We start from the raw sequence: 20,338 nt of genomic DNA, 5'->3' as shown, positions 1-20,338 counted from the left end.
CTCCCTAGGGTAGATATTCTCAGATTGGTAAAGGAAATGTCTTCCACCAAAAAAATACCCTTTAGCCAGAATCTGAGATGGCTTAAAATAGCTGCGCCAGGCCAGAGCAATGCCTGCTTAACCAGGAACACCACACTAATACCATACTTCTAAGTCCTATATAGAAACACTCTTGTGGCAGCAGACAAGCTCAATTACCACCGGACTGGGTACCACAAGAGTTTTTAGGGTTTTTTTTTTCCTTAAAGAAAATATCTGCCCATCACCTATATTTTTATTTCTCTCACGGAAATTTTCTTATTTTCCTGGAAGCACAGACACTCTGTTCTTATTGTGACTGAAATCTAGTATGCTTAATACTTGACAATAATATAGCACCTTTCATCCAAGGATTTGTTGTTTGGTTTTGGTTTGTGTGTATTTTAAGAAGCTTCCAGAATTGCCTTGCCTCACCTGTGTTGTGGGATAGGCAGGACCTCTGAAAGGCAACCCCACCAGCTCATGTCAAAGCTAGAGCTGTCTCTGAGCCTAGGAGCCCTGATCCCCAATGTGGCTAATTATATAAAACTTCCTCAAAAGCGTATAATTTAGAGGGAGAGTAACAGATTGTGTTGCACGGGTCTTTGTCCTTCTCTCTCACGTTAAGTACTTAAAACAGACATTGATTGCATGGAGAGAGGTTCCTAATAACATAACTCTAACATAACCCTGCTATAAGATTGTCCCTTTTTCCCATAATTTGAGTGGTGCTTCCACCACTGAATTGGTCGTTAGTGGCTTTGCAGAAACTCCAGAGAGCTGCCTTGGCTTTAAAGGAGAGGCCAAGCAAAGTCTGTAGCAAGAGGTTTCCACGAGGGACAGCTGTGTGAGGTCTAGTCTGGGTTCTGACCACGCCCCAGGCCTTCCATTGTGAAAAGTTCTCTTTCTCAGTTTAGCTAACACACCAACTTAGCCTTAATCACTATCTCTCTTCCTCCCATTTTGTCACAAATACCACAGAGCTAAATCTCTGTTCCAACGAGGGATAATGGCTCACTGGCCAAAGTTCTCCCGCAGGGCCCTTCAGATGGTACTGTTTTGCTTTGGGTCAGAAGGGCAGGATGGCTTCCAAGCCTGGCGTATTCCGCACAAGAACAGTATCTGCCCTTGCCGGAACTTGTACCGCTATATTAACTAGGTGCAGTAGGTCTGAAGACTGAATTCACCCTCGGAAGTAGAGTCAGCAATGTGGCAGCTGCTGGGGCCCCAGGCAGTGTATGTAACTGATAACAGCTGGAGGCTGGAGGGAGGCCCTCTGGCCTTCATCCAGGGAGCACGCATCCCAGCCCACGGCTTTCTCCCAGGGCAGGGGCTGGACAGTACGGGACCCTCTCAGTCATGTTTGGGTTTCAGCCCCTCCCCCCTGCCTTCCCCTCCCCCCAATTCCCTCTCTTGGTTTTTCCTGCTTAGCAACGTCCACTCCTCTCCCAGATTCAAGGACTCCCTCTTCCCCACCCCCACCCCCCAGATCCCCAATAACGTGTTCAGCCTTATTTCTTTCTCAGGACCAGATAGAGAATGCCGATGATGAAGCTGAAGCAGAAGCAGATCCAGGTCAGGATGAAGGAGTAGCCGTGGTGACTCTCCGGGTACCAGTCTTTAAAGTTATTGGCATAGTGATGCGTGTAGATGGAGGCCCCCACCAAGATGCACAGCCCTGCAGGCGAAAAACAACGATTAGCTGTTGGTTTGATTTCTTAACATGAAAACCAAGAAAAAGATTTTATAATTTTAGGAAGAGCCTATTTCCCTCATGGGCGATGGGAAAATGAAATCTGAAATTGGACCCCCAACGGTAGTTCTGTCAATTTGCCCCAAACCAAGCTTGATGGCTGTGCTGGCAAATCAGAGGTGCTCAGGTTCTCACATCCGCACTGGTTTGTGTGGATGAAACACAGCGTCTCGGGTCCACCCCTCAGCCTTCCCATCTGGACCCCAGCACACAAGGGCAGGCTGCCTGAGGCATGCAGAAGAACACGCCTTCCACCAAACTGCGTGTGTGGGGGAAGAACGACAGGAGAGTGGGAATGGCGATCATTGCAGGCATTCTGGCAGCGGCTTCATCTCTCTAAGGAATCCCACATCCCTGCCCCCTTCAAGGGTCCTGTATACAAGTGCTACTGATGGACGGACCCCAGCCACTTAGTAGCTGCCCGGGAGCCCAGGTTTAAACAGTGAAGCCTACGAGGGTTCTTATTCCAAGCAGCTATCAGGGGTTCTCCCAGAAAGCACAAATCGTACAAGGCGGTTTCACTGCCCCACGTGCTCAGCTGTTCAAGCTGCCGGGAGCACCCATGGTAAGATCTACGGGAAAAGCTTTTTCTGGGTAAGCTGATACTCACAGCACACCAGCATGGTGGCCCCTGAGAGGAAGAAGCGGTTGCCTTTCTCCATGGTGAACAGCTGGAACACGAAGACCACGAGGGAGATGACGGAGAAGATGATGGACAGAATCATGAAGGCCTGCACTGCCTTGAGGGCATCTGTGGACACAGGGTGGGGGGAGTGAGGGTGTTAGGCTACCCAGTCCCCGAGGGACTGGCCATTTCCCTGAGCGCACCAACTGTCAGCACTGAGTACAATATCTTTGTACGCACCTTCACTGCCGTATAACAGGCTGTGGCTGCAGTCAGCGGAAGTACAGTTTTTCCAAAGACCTACTGATATTTTTCCAACATCTGAAACCATCCAGGCCTGAAATCAAAAAGAAATAAAGGAACTCTTCTCAGTACTCTGTAATGACCTATACAGAAAAAGAATCTAAAAAAGAGTGGATATGTGTGTATGTATAACTGATTCACTTTGCTGTACACCTGAAACTAACACAACATTGTAAATCAACTACACTCCAGTAAAATTTTTTTGAAATAAATTTTAAAAAGAAATAAAAAGTTGTTTAAAAACTAACCCCCTGCTTTGAAAGAAAAGGAAACAACAGATCACCTTGTGTCAGGACCAAATCTTAACCAAGACTCCATATTTAGCCAAAAACATGGTTTATTTCCATCTCTTGGTGGAAATAAGGTCTCACTAAAACTGAAGTCACAAAGGTCCCAAGAAAAAAGAGAGAGAAGAACGTGTGACCAAGGAAAAGTCACCTCATTCTCTGGGCCTCACATCCCTCATCACTTAAAAAAAGAAAAGAAAAGAAAAGAAGTAATTCAACCATCGCGATTTAAAATTCTAAGGCTCTAAGAAATGGAAACCCTGCGTGAGGAAATTGGTTTTAAGGAGGCACAATTCCTACACCCCACCAAGATCGTTTCATGGAAGGGCCTGGCTAGAGGGGAAAAAAAGTTCAGGAAAAATGTTCAACTGGAAAAAAGTAAGAAACATAAAGGGCAACGGAGAAAATAGCTGAGTGATCAATAAGCCACGTTCATCTAAACAGAAAGATAAACCTTGATCGTCACAACATGCAAAGTAATTCCATAATAACATAGTCTAGCCACAGCCTTCCTGTGGCGGCAGCTGAAAGTAGAAGAATGACCAAAATGTGTTCCCCGAGGCTCACCACGGTGCCAGCAAGACACTTATCCTTCTGGGATGGAAAACAAACACCCAGCCCTGTCTACACAGAGCGTCTGTTAAAATGAGAGTTATTGGAAAAGCAGGGCCAGGATGCCAAATCGCCTGCCTGCTCTTGATTTAATAAACAACTCTGTGTCCAGCCCCGTATCAGAAGCTGATAATTCAGATATTCAGCACTCAGCATCCACTAATACAGTTTGAAGTTGTTTATCGGACCTGTTATCCTGAGAGACTTGAAGGGCAGCATACAGAACGGCTAAATTAGAGTCTGGGGGAGGCCACGTGGGTGAGCGTTCTAGATTATCACAGTGGTGCTTCAATTAGCCTTGCCTCTAATTATACCCACCGATGTTGGCAAAACTCTGAACTTGAAAACCCATTTATCCTTCAACTGTAGCAGGGACCTGAACAGGTTCTGGAACCCTTTTTGTCTGTCTAGTGATGGATGGCCTTGGTTTTGGGGTCCGAGGAGCTGTCTTTGTTTATTTCTGAGAAAAGCACGATGGACCCTGCAAACTACCACTAGAGGTCAGAGTAGCCCAAGGTTCAGAGAGAAGAGCCTGTTGCTACCTCCATATTTTTAGGTTGTTTTGTTTGAGTTAATTCAGGGGAATCGGGTTAATCTTGCAAAATTCCACTCTCACATGCTACTCTCCGTCCAGATCTTGAATCTGGTGGTCGGGCCACCAAAGTGTCTTATGATCTCACTCCCATTTCTCCTTCTAATCAAGGTCCCCAGAAGGAAGGGAAGTTCTGCCCTGCCACGCAGGTGTCCTCATCATGCCCTGAACAAAGCCTGTCCCTCCCTGCTGGGCTCCTTGACCCGCACACCTAGAAGGCGTCCCATGCTCCTTTCTCTCTGCATCTTTAGCAGAGAGAAACCCCACCCATTTACCCGTCCTCCAAGCTCCACCTACACTGAGAAGCCTCGCTGTGTTCTCCAGACTGGCGGGATCACTCATGTAGACACTTGTTACTTAGCTGTCTGAAGTGCAAGTATGTGTTTATTTTTTTTCATGACTAAACTGTAAATTCACAAAGGGCAGGAATTATGGCTTAAACGTCCTTTGTAGCACTTTATGTAAATATGCAAATAACTTCCAAATGAATGAATGAACAGAAGAACACAACTCACATTGGCAATGGTGGAAACAAATAACATGATGACGGTGGCGATGTGGACCACAAAGATACTGGCCAGTAACACCAACATCTTGGCTTTTTGATGGCTTGGGAGTGAAGAGAGTTCTGAAAAGAAAGGAGAACAAGAAAGGGAAAGGGCAGGTTATTGTCAGATTCAACACAGTAATTCAGCTTTCCCACCTGGGTGGGCTAGCTGCTAAAATCAGGAAGAGCTGCAGCAAAAACCATCAAGATTTCGTCATAAATTCCTGCAAACAACTAGTTAGCCCAGTTCCCACAAGTGCCTATTCGTCTATTTAAATAGACCTAAACAGAAACAGAATTCTGCCTCTCAGGTATTTATATACTCATCCTTCTGATACAGCCTGTTTCAAAACAAGAAAATTTTATGGTAACTGTTATCATTTTATTTTGTTTGTGTTTTAGAGGCCAAAAGTAGGACTTTGGTTTTTAAAAGGGCTTTCACAGCTGTAATTTCCAGGTCTCTGTGCAACAATGTCATATAAATTTCTATTTTCCACTAGGGAAGTGTCCACGCGTCTATCAAACTGCTCACCCAGCAATTTTAATCGAATTTTCCTCAGACCAGCAGCTATTACTCAATGCCCAGAGACTGAATGGGCTACTAACTTGATCCCAGATGAGATATAAAACGTGAGAGCCACATCTTCTATTATAATAATGCTGTTCAATATTCAGTAATTGTAACTACCTAATTACAGTTTAATGGTCTGATCATCTGCCAATGGAACATTTTAGACTGGTATTACCGCACCGGGGCGTCTGGGCTGTGTCATGGTAGGGACTCTGTTGTTGACCTGGGGGCATAGGGTTCTATTTCCTAGGATTCAATATGACGGTTCTGGGGGCTGGATGCAGCTTGAGAGACCAAATGTGCCTTTGACTTGTGCTTGACATTTACCCACATGCCAATCCTTCAGGACTCAGTAGAGCAGATGGGCAAAGGCATCCGTCACACGGTGGGTGGGGGGATGGGGAACTCATAGAGATTAAGAAAGTGCATGGGTAAACAAAAGCGTTCAGCCGTGATCTCAGCAGAATAGAAGACAGGAGCCCATGGGTCATCAAACCTAGAAAATAAAGGAAGTGTGAAGGATGCCTGAGAGGGCAGCTACTCTGATGAATGTCAGCTACAGGAGTGCTTCGTCACTCACGCCCGCCCGAGACAGTTCAGAGGCGGCGCCGCTCGGCTGGGGAACTTCAGAAGGAAAGGGCTCGGGTTATTCACACCCTGGGCGGGGTGGATGTGTGGCTGCCCCCCTCAGGGAGGAGCTGGCGGTGCACATCCAGTAACTGCCCGCTTCTCGCTCTCTCCCTCCACCTCATTCGCTTGAAGCGTTGAGCGTGCTCGAGCCCCTTTCACGTCGGACCGGGTATTTACTGGAAAGCACGGACACAATCATTCCAACACTTCTGATGTTTTCGATCTCCTCTCCCTTTCCTCGTCAGGCACTCAAAGTCTAGAATGACCTACGGAACCCCGGGGGCCTTGCTCTTGACAGGCTAGGAATCAGAGGCAAGACACTGGCCCCCACTGCCCACCCGACCCATTCCAACCCCCACCCCGCGCCCTCCTTCCCCATCCGAGCACCTCCTGCCACCTAGGTTCTTTTTGTAGAAACGTGTCCAGTGGAACTGTGAACGACCAAAATGATGACGTTTCTCCTGCGGCTTCAGGGGAGAGCTTGGCGCTTTCGTGCCCGCTATTAATAACCTCCCCACACGTTCAAATGCATTTTTGCTTTTCTCAGGTCCTTGCACACTTCCTCAACTCTCTGCTTGACTTTAATGCACAGTGAAAAGAGGTTTTTGAATTAGACCGAGGTTGAGTTAGAATCGTATAAAGTTGTTTGACCTTCCAGTCTCAGTTTCCTCCTATGTAAAGTGAGGGTTGCAATGCTACTCAGACAGGGAAATGCGAGGGGTACATTGGATCATATATGAAGAACTTCCAGCACAGCGCCTGGCACGTGGCAGATACTAATGGGGTCGCTTTCGTTGTGATTATTAGTATTACTATTATTATTATTATATGAAACTGAGTAGCTGACACCAAACCAGCCCAGTCCATCCGTCACCAGGCTGCCCCATGTTAAGTGCCAGTAATAGGATATCTGCTCTCCAGTTCACAAGGCAGTGTGTATAAAATCATTTAGGTCCTCTGAGAAATTGTCCTTATGCCTAATCCTTGCCCCTTGCGTGGGAGGACCACTAGGAACACCCCCTTAGAGATGAGGAGGAGAATCCTCACTCTTCTCCGCCCTGTGCTACCCATCCTCCCGGCACCCCCAAGATTCACACCATCACTAGATCCTGAGCTCACCCCTCATGGAGAAAGGAACAGGCATGAATTAATTCTCTGAATGCAGGGAATTAAAATATTATATAACGTGGGCTTCCCTGCTGGCACAGTGGTTAAGAATCCACCCGCCAGTGCAGGGGGTGCATGTTCGATCCCTGGTCCGGGAAGATCCCACACGCCACGGAGCAACTAAGCCCGTGCGCCACAACTACTGAGCCTGCGCTCTAGAGGCTGTGGGTCACAACTACTGAGCCCGTGAGCCACAACTACTGAGCCCTTGTGCCACAAATACTGAAGCCCATGCACCCAGAGCCCATGCTCCGCAACAAGAGAAGCCACCTCAATGAGAAGCCCACACACCGCAACGAAGAGTAGCCCCAGCTCGCCGCAACTAGAGGAAGCCCGCGCGCAGCAACGAAGACCCAATGCAGCCAAAAATTAAAATAAATAAATTTATTTAAAAAAATATTATATAACAAGTCATGTTTAATCCTCCTTGGGCTCTACAAATGACTTTTTTATTCCTTTGCTTCCAATTTACAAACATCCTCCTCCTAATAGGGGTTGAGGGACCAAAGACAGAATATAACACACCAAGTGATGCCTCTTAAATGAGGTCGAGGAAAATGTTCTGAGTGTTGCTGTTGGGGATCCAGCAGTGTTTTCCGTCTCCTTGGATTGGTCTGTAACCCTCCAAATTTGAGTCTGATTCCTTTCTCCCCGGCTCACACTGTCCATTTTAATGACTTGAACATAATTGCCTTCCAATTACCCTGCACCTTCACCGTGGCTGGTCCACTGCACCCCTGGGCACGCGAGTTCCTGGCCAATGGCTCTCACTTCTGATCTAACCCACAGTCCCCCCTGACCATTATTCCCCTGCAGGGTGCAGGCAGGAGTGAGTGGCGGAATCGGGCAAGGAAGCGACTCTCTTTCAGGGTATTTAGATTTCTGTAATCATGCCACATCTTTTCACCAAAGAAAGGAGCAAAATGTCTTGGATTAGCAAGTGTTTGTAGTGCGCGGAACACACAATTCTCTCCACTGTTGGCTGCTGTGTCCAGCTGGAAGTAGGAGCTGCTGCATAACACATATGGTAACGTCTCCGTTTTTCATTGCCCCGAATTTGTCAGGTTTTTATTAGTATCATCCATTGTCAGCTTAGAGGGGCCTCCTTTAATTTCAATGGCTCTCCCCAACACATTTGGAAACAGAATGAACTGTCTTCTTAAATGCCTGGCCTGCGTCATCCCTAGGTACTCAGTCCCTATACTAGAGGCCCCCCAGCAGATGAGTGGGGACCTATCAAGTTTTAGAGCAGTTTGGGTAGAAATCAAAGAAGACCCCATGCTCCCACGGGGTCCACCCACCCTTCACAGGCAGGGAAGATTTCTGAGAGCCTCATTCCCTGGCCTCGTGTATATCTTGCTTCAGATAAAAGCGCTGAAAAGAGACCATTTCTGAGCATTTATATCTTTGGAAGTATTGGCTGCTACAACTTTCTTCTGTGGCAGTATGTTTCACTAAAACAATAACTGAGCTCTCTCTCCCACCTCTCCAAAATGCTACGGATGGCACGCACCAACGGAAAGCAGACCCCTAGTCATAGCCGGGCAGCTCAAACCAGGCAGTAGAGGATAACGGCATGGCGGTTCTAAAGAGCTGGGCGCCACACCTTCCTCCCAACGGAGCATCGGTGCTCGGGAACGGCCCAAAGTTTGTCCCGTGGTGGCTGGGACTTCCCTAACAACGTGATCTGTGGTTCTTGGAGTTGGACCCAGGCCACCAGAGCTAGGGAATCCACTGCATTCTCAAGGGATAGGATGTCCACTGACTGTTCTATGTGGGGTGCCAGGAACACATTTCTCTTCTCACCATTGGAAGCAGAGTAGGATCGCCCCCTTTACCCTCATTTACCCATCAAGCTTGGGGACGGGGGTGGTCAGGGCTCCGTGGGGCTGGGTGGGAAACTGAGAAAAGTAGGGGAGGCATGAATGCTGACTCTAGAGAGAAGTGATCATTAAGAGAAATGGAGGTTAGTGACTTAGAGCCACACACAGGCTCTCTTTATTCCTTTCCTGTTCTTTCTGCCCTAACGGACAGGCCCGCCGGTTCCTTTTCCACCACCGCCATCTTTGTTTCTGACCATGTTTCCCCTGTTCTCCCCGCATCACCCAGATCACACTAGGGCGGTGGTCTCTTTACACTCCTGTCCCCGATACAAGCCTCACAACTACTGACCATTCTAGATCTGGATGAAGTTCTTTGCTAATAGGACATTTATTACAGTTAGTGAAAATAAGCCTGAAGATTACGGTTGCTGGTGATTGGAGCTGTAAACCACTAACTCACGTTAGGGAGAAAGATAACCGCCCTCTCTAGTTGGCTCCGTCCACTTAAATCTTTATTGGTGTCTTGCCTCCCTCTCATACCCAACCCCCCCCCCCCAAAAAAAGAAAGAATCAAAGGAACATATCCCTGAGACTGCCTTTCTCTTTGTCTTTTTCAGGTAGCCTGACACTTTTAGGGCGTTCTGACCAGGAGAAATGAATCAGGCCTCTGTGGACACCTTTCCTTTTCTGATGGGTAACTCATACTGTAGAGACTTTGAGAATCATTGACTTCTAAACAGACAGTTGAGATGTTAGTAATTTGGCCCCGTGATTGCTAAGCTAGGGGGCAGATCACTTTCTTTAGGCCCCGGAGTCTGTGAGTTTATTGAGCAGCGACCAGAGTCTAGGGGAAGCAACGCTTGAGGGTGGTCTAAGGAACAATAATTGGGATCAATACAACAGAATAGAGCCCCCCAAACCCACTTCTCCAGCAAAGGAAGTGATGGAAATCCTCGGCTTGAGTCACTGAAGAACTCGCCAGAGACTGGAGGTGTCACATAATCAGAAACAGGGATCTGGGGGTTGTGTGAGCAATGGGGGGGGGGGTCCCACAGAGCTCAAATGTCTGTGATTCACTTGGAGTGTGTGAGAGTCTCACAGACAAAGGCCAAGTGGAGGCATCCTCTCCCAGATGGCACAGGACAGCTTTCTGAGAAGCCTGTGGATCGGGCTGGCCAGCCAAAGACAGTTTAGTCATTTCCCTGGCAGCTGAAGACAGCCCAGGCTTTTCCGGGGAGACAGGAGCAATAATGACCAGATGCCAAAGTCCCTCCCCATCACTCCTTCCTCTCATCCCAGTTTGTTTGTTTTTTAATATCTTTTTTGGAGTATAATTGCCTTACAATGGTGTGTTAGTTTCTGCTTTATAACAAAATGAATCAGTTATACATATACATATATCCCTGTATCTCTTCCCTCTTGCGTCTCCCTCCCTCCCACCCTCCCTATCCCACCCCTCTAGGTGGTCACAAAGCACCGAGCTGGTCTCCCTGTGCTATGCGGCTGCTTCCCACTAGCTCTCTATTTTACATTTGGTACTGTATACATGTCCATGCCACTCTCTCACTTTGTCCCAGCTTCCCCTTCCCCTCCCGTGTCCTCATCATCCCAGTTTCATTGCTGAAAATAACAGTCAGGTCATGCATTTTTCCTCCAGTATTTATCTCCCGTGCATCCGTACTTTCCACTCCCACTGTCATTGTCTAGCTCAGGACCATCAGCCTCTCCCACGATCCTCTCTCTGAACTCCTCCCTCTTAAGTATATGCTCTGTGTCACTGGGTTATCCGACCAAGTCACTCATCTTCTCAAATCTTCCAAACACACCACCACCCCACCACCAATCAGGAAAGAGGATCCAAACACCTCACGCTGGCCCTGGGAACCCAAGGAATTTTAAACCCAAACAGAAGTAGTCATTTTCCTCCTGTTATTAAAATCACTGGTGGCAACCCGCCTAGTAACAGAATTATTTGTGGAAATGTTTCACTCCCCCACCCCTAAGATTCTAAGTTCCTGAAAGGAGAAGCTTTTCTATGACAGGTACAAAGTATCTGTTCAGCGAGAAAATAAATGAATCAAGGAAGGCAATATTTTCTTTTCTGTGGAAAAAAAATAAATGTCAAAGTAACTGAAGTCTTCATAAAAAAACAACAGAATTCTCCAGAGAAAATGTTTCCCCCTTTTTTATATAGGTGAACTTTAGTCCTGTATTAGTTTTAGAAATTATTTATAGATTACTGTAACTATGTATTGAACATCTTACTACAGGCAAACTCTGTGAATATTTCTGAGTATTTTTTTTTTAATTCTTATTTATTTTTTGGCTGCATTGGGTCTTCCTTGCTGTGTGCAGGCTTTCTCTAGTTGTGGCGAGCAGGGGCTACTCTTTGTTGTGGTGCGCGGGCTTCTCATTGCAGTGGCTTCTCTTGTTGCGGAGCACAGGCTCTAGGCGCTCGGGCTTCAGTAGTTGTGGCATGCGGACTCAGTAGTTGTAGCTCGCGGGCTCTAGAGCGCAGGCTCAGTAGTTGTGGCACACGGCTTTAGTTGCTCCACGGCATGTGGGATCTTCCCGGACCAGGGCTCAAACCTGTGTCCCCTGCATTGGCAGGTGGATTATTAACCACTGCGCCCCCAGGGAAGTCCTCCGAGTAGCTTTGACATTTGAATATTCAAGGTTATATGTGTGTTTGTTCCCTTTTATTCAAGAAGAAACAAGTAAATGCAAAGAAGATATCTTAAACTTCTAAATACTATTTAACTTCCTTATCTACCTCTTTAAATTACAGAATCTCTGACTGAAAGGAGGCTTTAAAATTCCTCCCCAATGCATGAAACTCATCTATAAATCTACACCAAGGAACTACCTAAATCATGCTTAAACTCCTCCAGTCACGGGGAGCTCACTACTTACCAAGACCCCCTTCCATTAGAAAGGTCCTGACAACACATCAGAGGCTGCTCTTGACAATGACTACCTTGATCTTACTTCTGCCCTTTGTCTAAGGCTTCCTTGTTAGCATTTTTCTAAAGTGGTCACTTTTCCAGCAGAACTGCCAGGTTATCAGAGAATTAGCCAGAGGACGTCACCTGAGATCCCCAAATCTCACTAAGTCATAACACTGTCCTGAAATGACCCAACTGCTGGACACACTCCGTCTTTTCATTGATTGATGCTGTCAGTGAAATCCCCATCTATTTCTGGGTACCTGCAGACTTTGAAGAACGCTTTCTCAGACCAAGACACCGTGCTTTCTCCAGATGAAAGGCAAAGCCACTCCTGGTCGTACGATCTCCATGAGTCAGCCCACATCTGCCCATCTTCCTTCGTGGCATACCCCAAACTGTGTCTGTGCTTCTCCTGGGGACACTGTACAGGGCGGTAGCACGAATGCCTTTCTGTCCTCTACACATCAGGATCATTTTGCTTTTGTTGGTTTATTTTGATATGTTTCTTTCCCACTGAGGATCATTTGGGTTGGCAAAATGAATGTCCAGCAGAAAAGGAAATACTCTCTTTGGGGAGCAGCCGTAGAGGATGTATCCGGAGGAGGAAAAGGCTGGGATTAAAGGCAGGGCTGAGTGGATGAGACCTTGGATGAGCTTTTCTGACCATTGTTCTTGTTGTTTTATGTCAAGTGTACTTTTCCATTCTAAATATTGTTTTTATGTAGGGGTGGGAGAGGGGGGCATTCATTTCTCCGTGGGAAACATGTGGAGAAGAAGAATCCTGAAGGGCTATTTCCTCCTGCTTCTGCATGTCTGATGTTTGGTGTGGAAGGAAAGAATTTCAAGCTGTACCTCTCTATATACACATCATTCCAGGGTCTGATGTTTTCAAGTGCACGGGGCAGTTTTTATGACCAGGAGAAACATGAGCGGTCAAGTAGCAGGAATCTACGTGCGCCAAAGAAAACAACTATTTTTTCACGGTCCTGCGGGTAAGGGGACTGCACCTCCCAAATGTGGGCTCTCATGAACGGGGGTTATTATAGAAAAGGTGATGTTTTTCCGGCGCTGCTGTCGACTAGCGTGATTCTCCCGTAGTTAGGGATGAGGAACTGGGGGTGGGGGTAGGAGGATGCTATTGAAGGGGAACAAAAAGAGAAAGAAAGAAAAAAGAGCACCTATTTGAAAACCAGATTCTCCTAAAAATTCTGCCTCTGACTAACTGCTAACTTTGGGAAAATAACATACCCTCTCTGGACAGTAGCTCCTAGAGAGACACAGTATTGCGCAGCAAAAAGAGCACAGATTCCAGGTTCAACTCCTGATGCACCACTTTAAAAAAAAAAAAATTCAGTGTTAATGAGGTATAGTTGACATATAAAATTGGAAGCTATTTCAAGCACGTTGAAACTCCAGCCCGTTTTAACTGTGATCTGCAGACCTCGTAGCCTTAGTGTGAGGACGGAAGGGCTCCTGCCTGACACAGAGCAAAGGCTGTACAGTTGTTGGTTATTCTTTGTGTTCCTTTATGGAAAATGAGAAGCTCGGCCCAGCGAAACGGGCTTGAAGCTTCTCGGGCAGAAATTGAGGGCCAGCGACTCTGCTAGAAGCAAACAAGCAACATGAAGCTTGTCTTTCCAAATGTCCCCAAAGAGAATAACCTCTCTCTCCGGTTTCCCCTGGTCCTCTTTTGTGTCGGGGAGTGGCTAAATCTGGGGGACATCTGCCAAGGCTCAGGCCAGACCTGGGCAGCGAGGCCGGGCCCAGCCCATGTCCCCGGCCCCGGCCCGCAGCTGGTCAGGCCATTGGGCAACGTCCCCTGGGCGAGGAAGGAAGCTTCGTTGTCTTCTTTTCCTAACAAAAGAGGAGTGTTCTGGTGGCCAGAATGTCTCCGAGGAAGAGGTTGCCAAGATAATAACTAGGGTTTGGGAAGAAAATCAAGGTGTGGCCCGGCCCCAGGGGCCCTTGGCAGGGGGGCGGTCCGACAGTAGGTGGCAGTAACAGGCTTGCACCAGCGGGGCCACAGGCTGGGAGGTGGCAGGGCCAGGCGGATGCAGGTGCAGCAGGGCCGCCGCAGTGCCTGGGGTGGGCTGCGGGCTTGTTGCTCTTTCTAAGGGCAACTGGCTGCGTAGTGGCTTAGCAGGGCCGGGGTTATTCAGTCCAGTTCCTCGACAGACGAGGAAAAGCTGGTCTCCAGAGTGAAGGCAGCGTCAGGATGAAGCCCACCCCCTGGCATCTTCCAGGTCAGGCCTTCTCCACCGCAGCACAAGCTTTTCTCTCCTACGTCGGGGCAGAAGTTCTAGAACTTCTACCGGATCTCCCCTTCGCTCTGTTCCTCCCACCGCCTCCTAGTTAATCAGAGGGTCAGCAAAGCCCCTCGAGAGAGCGCCATTGGAAGAAACGAAGGGCCTTTGGAAGGACGCTGCTTCTTCCCATTAGGTTGCTGAGAGGGGCCACCAGCTGAGCCTGCCCCGGCCAAACCCGACTCCGCCCCTCCTTGCCCCTCTGCCACTGCCTACCTCAGACGAGCTTCAAACCTTCCATCCTGGCTCCCACCTACAGCACAAGCCCCCCTCCCCAGCGAAGCATGGCAGCCAAAGGGAAGCACGAGGTCTCCGCTTCACAACCCTTTCTCTGAAATAAGTGTGGACCCCCCTGGCTGGTCCGACCCCTGGTTTCAGGAGCGGAAACCTCTCCCCAGCTCCCCGCACCTAGCCTCCTAGGCAGAGTCTTTGATTATTTCAAAGAAGACATCAAAGTACCCAGGACTTCGATCTGCTGTCAGCCCTGATATGACCCTTCTGAAAAGGGAAGAAACGTCCCCGGGGAAGATCCCCGCCCTGTTGGCACAGATATTCGATGGAAACTCAAATGTTGCGTCCATGAGCAACAGAAGATTATTCACGGCGGGGGAGACAAAGAAGGAATACTTGGCCCTAAGGACTGTCTCGAGGCATTGAGGGAGGGAGTCAAGAGTGCAGCATCTTCACACTTCTGCCTTGTTCCTTCTCCCTGGCTTCCTCTTTCCACTTTCTCCCTCTTCTAGGCCTTTCCATCTGCCCCCCTCCTCCCTGGACACACAGGCCTAAGGAAACCCGCTCGGTCCCCTTGCTCCCCGCCCCCTTCCTCCTGGCACCGCCCCTTTCCTCGTCAACGTCCGCTCTCCATCAGCTCTCATGCACACCTTTGCAGCCGCACCCTCCCTGACAAGAAGGTGGGGCTCCTTTCCCAACAAGACCAGCTCGTCACGTTTCCCCGAGCCTGGTCTGGCTCCTGGCAGATCCCTTGCTGTTGTCAATATCCCCACAAGGCTTGGCTAGCCTGGCCCTGCTTATCTGAGCGGGTGCTCCTCGGGTTTCACAAATCAAACCTCTTACCTTTCTTCCCGGACCTGGCTGAATGCTCACTGCTACCCGACGGTGAAGCCCGCGGACCCGGTCCCTAAGGGATCTCTGAGCGTATGAAGCGAGGGAGACCGCCTGGGTCCTCCGTCCTCCGTGAGATGCCTGTTCCCATGCAACACGTGGCTTCATTTCACTTTCCTACCAGTGTTTACGGATTAAGCTTGCTGTTAGCGTGAGCCGAGGGACTCCTCACGACAAGAATGGTAGGATCTTAGAACAACAGGGTCTCAGAGCCACAAGGGGCCGTGGGGACCACCAAGCTCAGTTCCCTCCATCGAGAAGACAAGTGTCCTGCCCACGTCACACAGCAGAGTCGGGACAAGACGACGGCCCCTCGGACCTCCTATTCAGCCATCCTGCACCTACCTCAGGATTCATGCCACCGATTTCAACCCAAGCCCAGCGGGTTCTCAATTTTAATTACCCCACTGGAAAAGAGAATTCATGAACCAGGCTCGGGAAATGTGAAAGCTGCCAGATCTGCGTAAGGCCAACGGCCCCGAGAATAGAGGAGTCCATTTTAGCTCCGGAGAAATGCCATTTCCACAGCAGGGAAGGAAAGGTTGACCCAAATGTTTTGTTAAAAAGGGAGAGAGACACAGCAGTCCCAAGGGCTTCTACTTTTATCCTTGTGCTTCAGTATCAGCGGATCCCAATTAAATTGAGAGAAATGACTTGTAACTGAAGTGTTACAAAGAGTGGTCTGGAGACGTGCATGTTTGGGGAGTGGGGTTTTGGGAATTCAAGCAAACTCCTAACGGGAAGCGTATTTGGGCTCCCTTGATTACTGAATAGAAATCCAGGGTCATCTGGGCAGAACTGGAAAAAGTATTGGAAAAGGGACATTTACGGTCAGAAAACTCCAGTTCTACGTTAGTTAAGGATTAGGAGCTCTTTTCAAGGCACTGACGTCCAGACTGCCCACCAGCAATTAGATCGAGGTGATGTTGATTGGCAGCCTGTTCCTGTGCTTACTAGGACAGGAGGTTCACAGTGGAAAGGCGTGGGCTGCGTGAACTATGGACCAAGTTAAGGGACCAGCCCCAGAAGGCCAAGTCAGAAGCCCGTGTTTCTGGCACTGGATTGATTTAACCATGACCTGGTGGTAGTAACTGGGTGTGTCCCTCTGAGTACGTATATCTGAGAGTCCCAAATGGCTCTGAGCTTTTGTGCTAGGCAGCTGTGTGTATACATGTGGTCGGTTCAAGAAGGAACCGTATGCATGTGTTTAGAAAATAAAGGACCTCAGAATCAGATCACTTGCGCATGGACGACTACGCTTCGAAAACGCTCCCTGCTCTTTCTGAATCTTAGGTCGTAATAATAATAATACAGATGCATCAGGTTTTATCCGTTAAATATTGAATAAGGGTCAAGTGTTTAGAGGATAAGGAGCACTGGATGGATCAACAACAATGAAAATAGAATGGGTATTTTCAGCACCGGAGAGCTAGGAACAAAGTATAGGAGTTATAGAGAAGCCAGTTTTGCTGGATCTAAGAAACTCTAGTAATTAGAGCTATCCAGCAAAGGTGGGAGAGCACGGCAGTACCTTCTGAGGTACCAAGCCTCTTCTCTGGCAATTTTAGGGAAATGTAAGATTCCCATCCATCCAAGGTGGTGTGAAAATAAGATTTCTGCGTATGGTAGAGAATGAATGGGTTGACCTCCAAGATCCCTTCCAAACTCAGGGCACAAAATCAAGGATGAAATGTAACTATATTTGCCTTGTGACCTTTTCTGAGGCCATTTTTCGGGTCTATTCCCTGTCAGGCTCTGAGAAGTCTACAGAAAAGCCATTTTGCTTCACCTCTAAGCCTTCTAGGTCTCTGACTGCTTTCTCTCCGCTGGTCCCAGGGGTTCTGGTACCAGCTGAAACCCCCAGAGCCACCGAGTCCAAGCCAAGAGGGTCTGCATGCCCCAGGTGGCCTCTGTGGAACTCCTTCTCTAGGTCCCCCAGAGTCTGGATGTCCCTGGGAACTGGATGGGCCAAGTCTGGCCGAGGAGAGAAGCAGGAAGAGTAGAGAAGGCCACAGTCTTTTCTGCGGTCTGTGGAGGGGACGTCTTTCCTCTCCTAGAGGCTGTCCTGTACTCCTGGGAGGGGGCCAGCATCTGCTCTGGGATGTGATCTGCCCTGGGTTGGTCCTCGATGGCCTTCTGCCAACTCCCAGGACAGTGTCCTACCCTCAAACAATGTAAACTCCAGAGGGTCCTTGGACCAGGACGCCAGACCGGACATCCTGCGGCCCTCCAGACAGCGCTCCACGCCCGCCCCAGTCCTCAGAGTCTGGGGTGGAATTTGATCCACCTCTGAGGGCAGGAGGAAAAACAACCCTCCCGGTTCAGTCTTGTCAAAGGTTCACAGCTGAACTCCACAAAAATTCCCTCAGCCACGGAACTCTCTCACTACTTCTTGGAGGAAGAGGGGAAGGTGGGAATCGGAACCGCATTCTTTAAATTGACGTCAAACCCCAGGCAATAACGCGCAGCGCACTTGCTCATTTATAAAACTCCAGCGTAAAGTGAGATGCCGCACAAATAATGAATTTCACGATGACGGTTTACGCCCCCAGAATTGTCAGTGTTGTCTATTTGCTGACCAGTTAAATCTAGCTTATTAGTTTTAACCTGCACAGACTAAAAGATTTGAACTAGCTTCCTAGGATACCACTACCGTCAACTTAATAATGGCTTCCCTAAGCCACGTCCATATAACCTGGGAAATAATCAACATTTCAAGCAAAGGCGGGAGTTCCCTGCATCTTGAAAAGTTGCCCTTGCACTAACTTAATCATCCCCTTGAGGGCAATCTTACCAAGCGCCTTGCCTGTACCAGGTACGTAGGCTGATTACTTTTGAATCTTCTCTTCGTATGAACTACATTTCCAAAGAAAAAGCCTAATTTCCTCAGACAAGCTGAATCCTGTCATTCTCCTCACCTTGTTTACCTGGGGGAAAAAATACACCAGTATCTATATTGAAATGGGCCACACCTCCACCAAAATGCTAACCTTAAAAAAAAAAAAAAAAGCAAATAGAAATCACTCGTCTTCCTTTTCCAGATCCCTTTCATGATTAGCACGAGTGTTTGCATTTGTACAGCCGTGTTTTGGAAACAGTGAGAAGATAAATGTTCCAAAACAATCACTGCCTTCCCCGCAGAAAAAAAATCCCACATCCACCTAAAATAAAAAATGATTTTAACATTTCTGATATGCCATATTTTCAACTCAGCACGAAAATTTGGTGGTTTTTGAAGTGAAAGCACAAAGCGATTTTTTTTACAGGGACAGATGAAGTTCCCCTGCCCTGCCCTCCCCTCCCCTCCAAACCCAGTTTCCCTCCTGCTTCTCCCCATCCTCCATGTCTGGCCAGAGGGAGAGCTCTGGAATCCACATTAGACTCCCAACTTCACCAAAGGCACCCGTCCTGCGTTGTATTTCAAACTCCACTTGAAAGAAAGCGTTTCCTCTCTCTCGCTCTCTCTCCCTCTAACGGTTTTCTTTAAACAAACCAACCCCCTCCTCCTATCCCATGGAAAGAAAAAATATTTACACTTAAATAAAAGTGAATGAACATACCGAAGGACAGCAGGAAAAGTAGCCACAAAAATAAACTGAAATGCAGATCTCTATCCACCATCACCCCAAAAGACCAGCACGCAGAGAAACAGTTCAAGTCCTGAAGCGCTTCGCATCAAAACAGGAATTGACAACGTCGGGCAAGCACACCCTGTCATTTCAAAGGTACGTCGTGGTTCCTCCATAAAGAAAACCCATAAAGGATACGCTAGTGGTATCCTAGGAAGCTAGTACCAATCTTTGGAATACCCTGTTCCAAAGTCCCTGCTCCCATCACGCTTTCAGAACAAGAACCCAGTTCTTGCAAGACCTAATTACAGCCCAGCACCCCCCACCGATGGCCCCGACCCCCCGGGGCCCCCATCAAACTAGATTTTACTGAACCTTAAGGAAAAAGTTGTCTCGGTGGCCCACTTTTAGCCAAAAGTTCGTAGGGTTCATTTCAAAGGGTCATGGAAAAATAGCAAAGGAAAAAAGAAAAAGCAGAGCTCCGGTGAGGTCAGAAGGAGGAGAGCAATGGGAAGGAAGGAAAGTTCGCAGGGCTTCCCCACAGTGTCGGGAGCTGTCCTACCTGAGGGTCCAGCGACCGAGGTGCCCAGAGTGACAGGAACTGGTGGCAGGCGTCCGCTCTTCTCGAGGTTTGTGACCACAGTGAGGGGAGGGCTGGCCTCCCGAGGTTATAAGTTGCCTGCGCTGGTGTGCTGGGGTGTGTGATGGGCGGTTTCTTTTTACTGTGCTTTAAAGGAGTTTCTATGAATCAGTCTGGCTTAAAAAAAAAAAAAAAATGTGTTGGTAAGCTACGCCCTGCTAAGCTGGCAGTCCGTCAAGAGAGGCTGGGAGGGAGCCGTCAATTCAGAGGAGCCAGTTTAGGCTCCCTGTGACTCAGATACACAGACCACAGTGGAAAAAGGAGTGACATTGCTTCAAATGAGTAACAGGAGTCACACAAATAGATCTGTTTACCGAAGCCCATTCCTCCTCTTCAAAAAGGAGACTTGGTTACCATGGATACAAGCAAAACACAGGTTATCTGCCCACACTTTCATGGGGGGGGGGCAGGGAGGGGGACAGTGCCCTGCCCACTGACATCCTAGCTAATCATCCCACGGTCGGGAATGATCAGATTTACTTCTGATTTACTTCCCTGCCTGGCCCTGGGCACCATCCTGGGGGTGGCTGGGGATGAAGAAGGGAACACACCAGGAGCCCTCGGAACCCGACCTCTCAGTGGTGGAGAGCTGGCTGGATGGCCCTTTAATTATGCTCCGTGAACGCCCAGCCAGACTCCTCAGGTTGACAGCTTGGAGGGAGTCATCTCGTTAAGAACTTTGCTCTCTGACCTGCAGGTGATAACCCCCTGGACCTTGCTCCACAGTTGAGCTCCTGCGGCATGATCATCCCAGCCACCTCTCTGCCTCATTCCTCTCTCACTCAGCAGTGGAGTCGGGAGTGGCCCTAGAAGTCATGTCATCCCAAG

At 48.5% G+C, this 20,338-nt stretch overlaps 1 protein-coding gene across 1 annotated transcript; it reads right to left on the bottom strand.

The window, feature by feature from the left end:
* Positions 1–1,514: 1,514 nt before the first annotated feature.
* EMP1 (epithelial membrane protein 1) lies at positions 1,515–19,558 on the bottom strand. Its single transcript, XM_060026117.1, has 5 exons — positions 19,433–19,558; positions 4,706–4,818; positions 2,637–2,733; positions 2,382–2,522; positions 1,515–1,696 (listed from the first exon to the last, which is right to left on the bottom strand). The coding sequence occupies exons 2-5, from the start codon at positions 4,781–4,783 to the stop codon at positions 1,530–1,532; spliced, it is 483 nt and encodes a 160-aa protein (XP_059882100.1). The 5' UTR covers positions 4,784–4,818; positions 19,433–19,558; the 3' UTR covers positions 1,515–1,529.
* Between the last annotated feature and the right edge of the window lie 780 nt (positions 19,559–20,338).

This window comes from Delphinus delphis, chromosome 11, assembly GCF_949987515.2.
Source record: "Delphinus delphis chromosome 11, mDelDel1.2, whole genome shotgun sequence".
In the NCBI taxonomy this organism is placed as follows: domain Eukaryota; kingdom Metazoa; phylum Chordata; class Mammalia; order Artiodactyla; family Delphinidae; genus Delphinus; species Delphinus delphis.
This window is presented reverse-complemented; position numbering and strand designations above follow the sequence as displayed.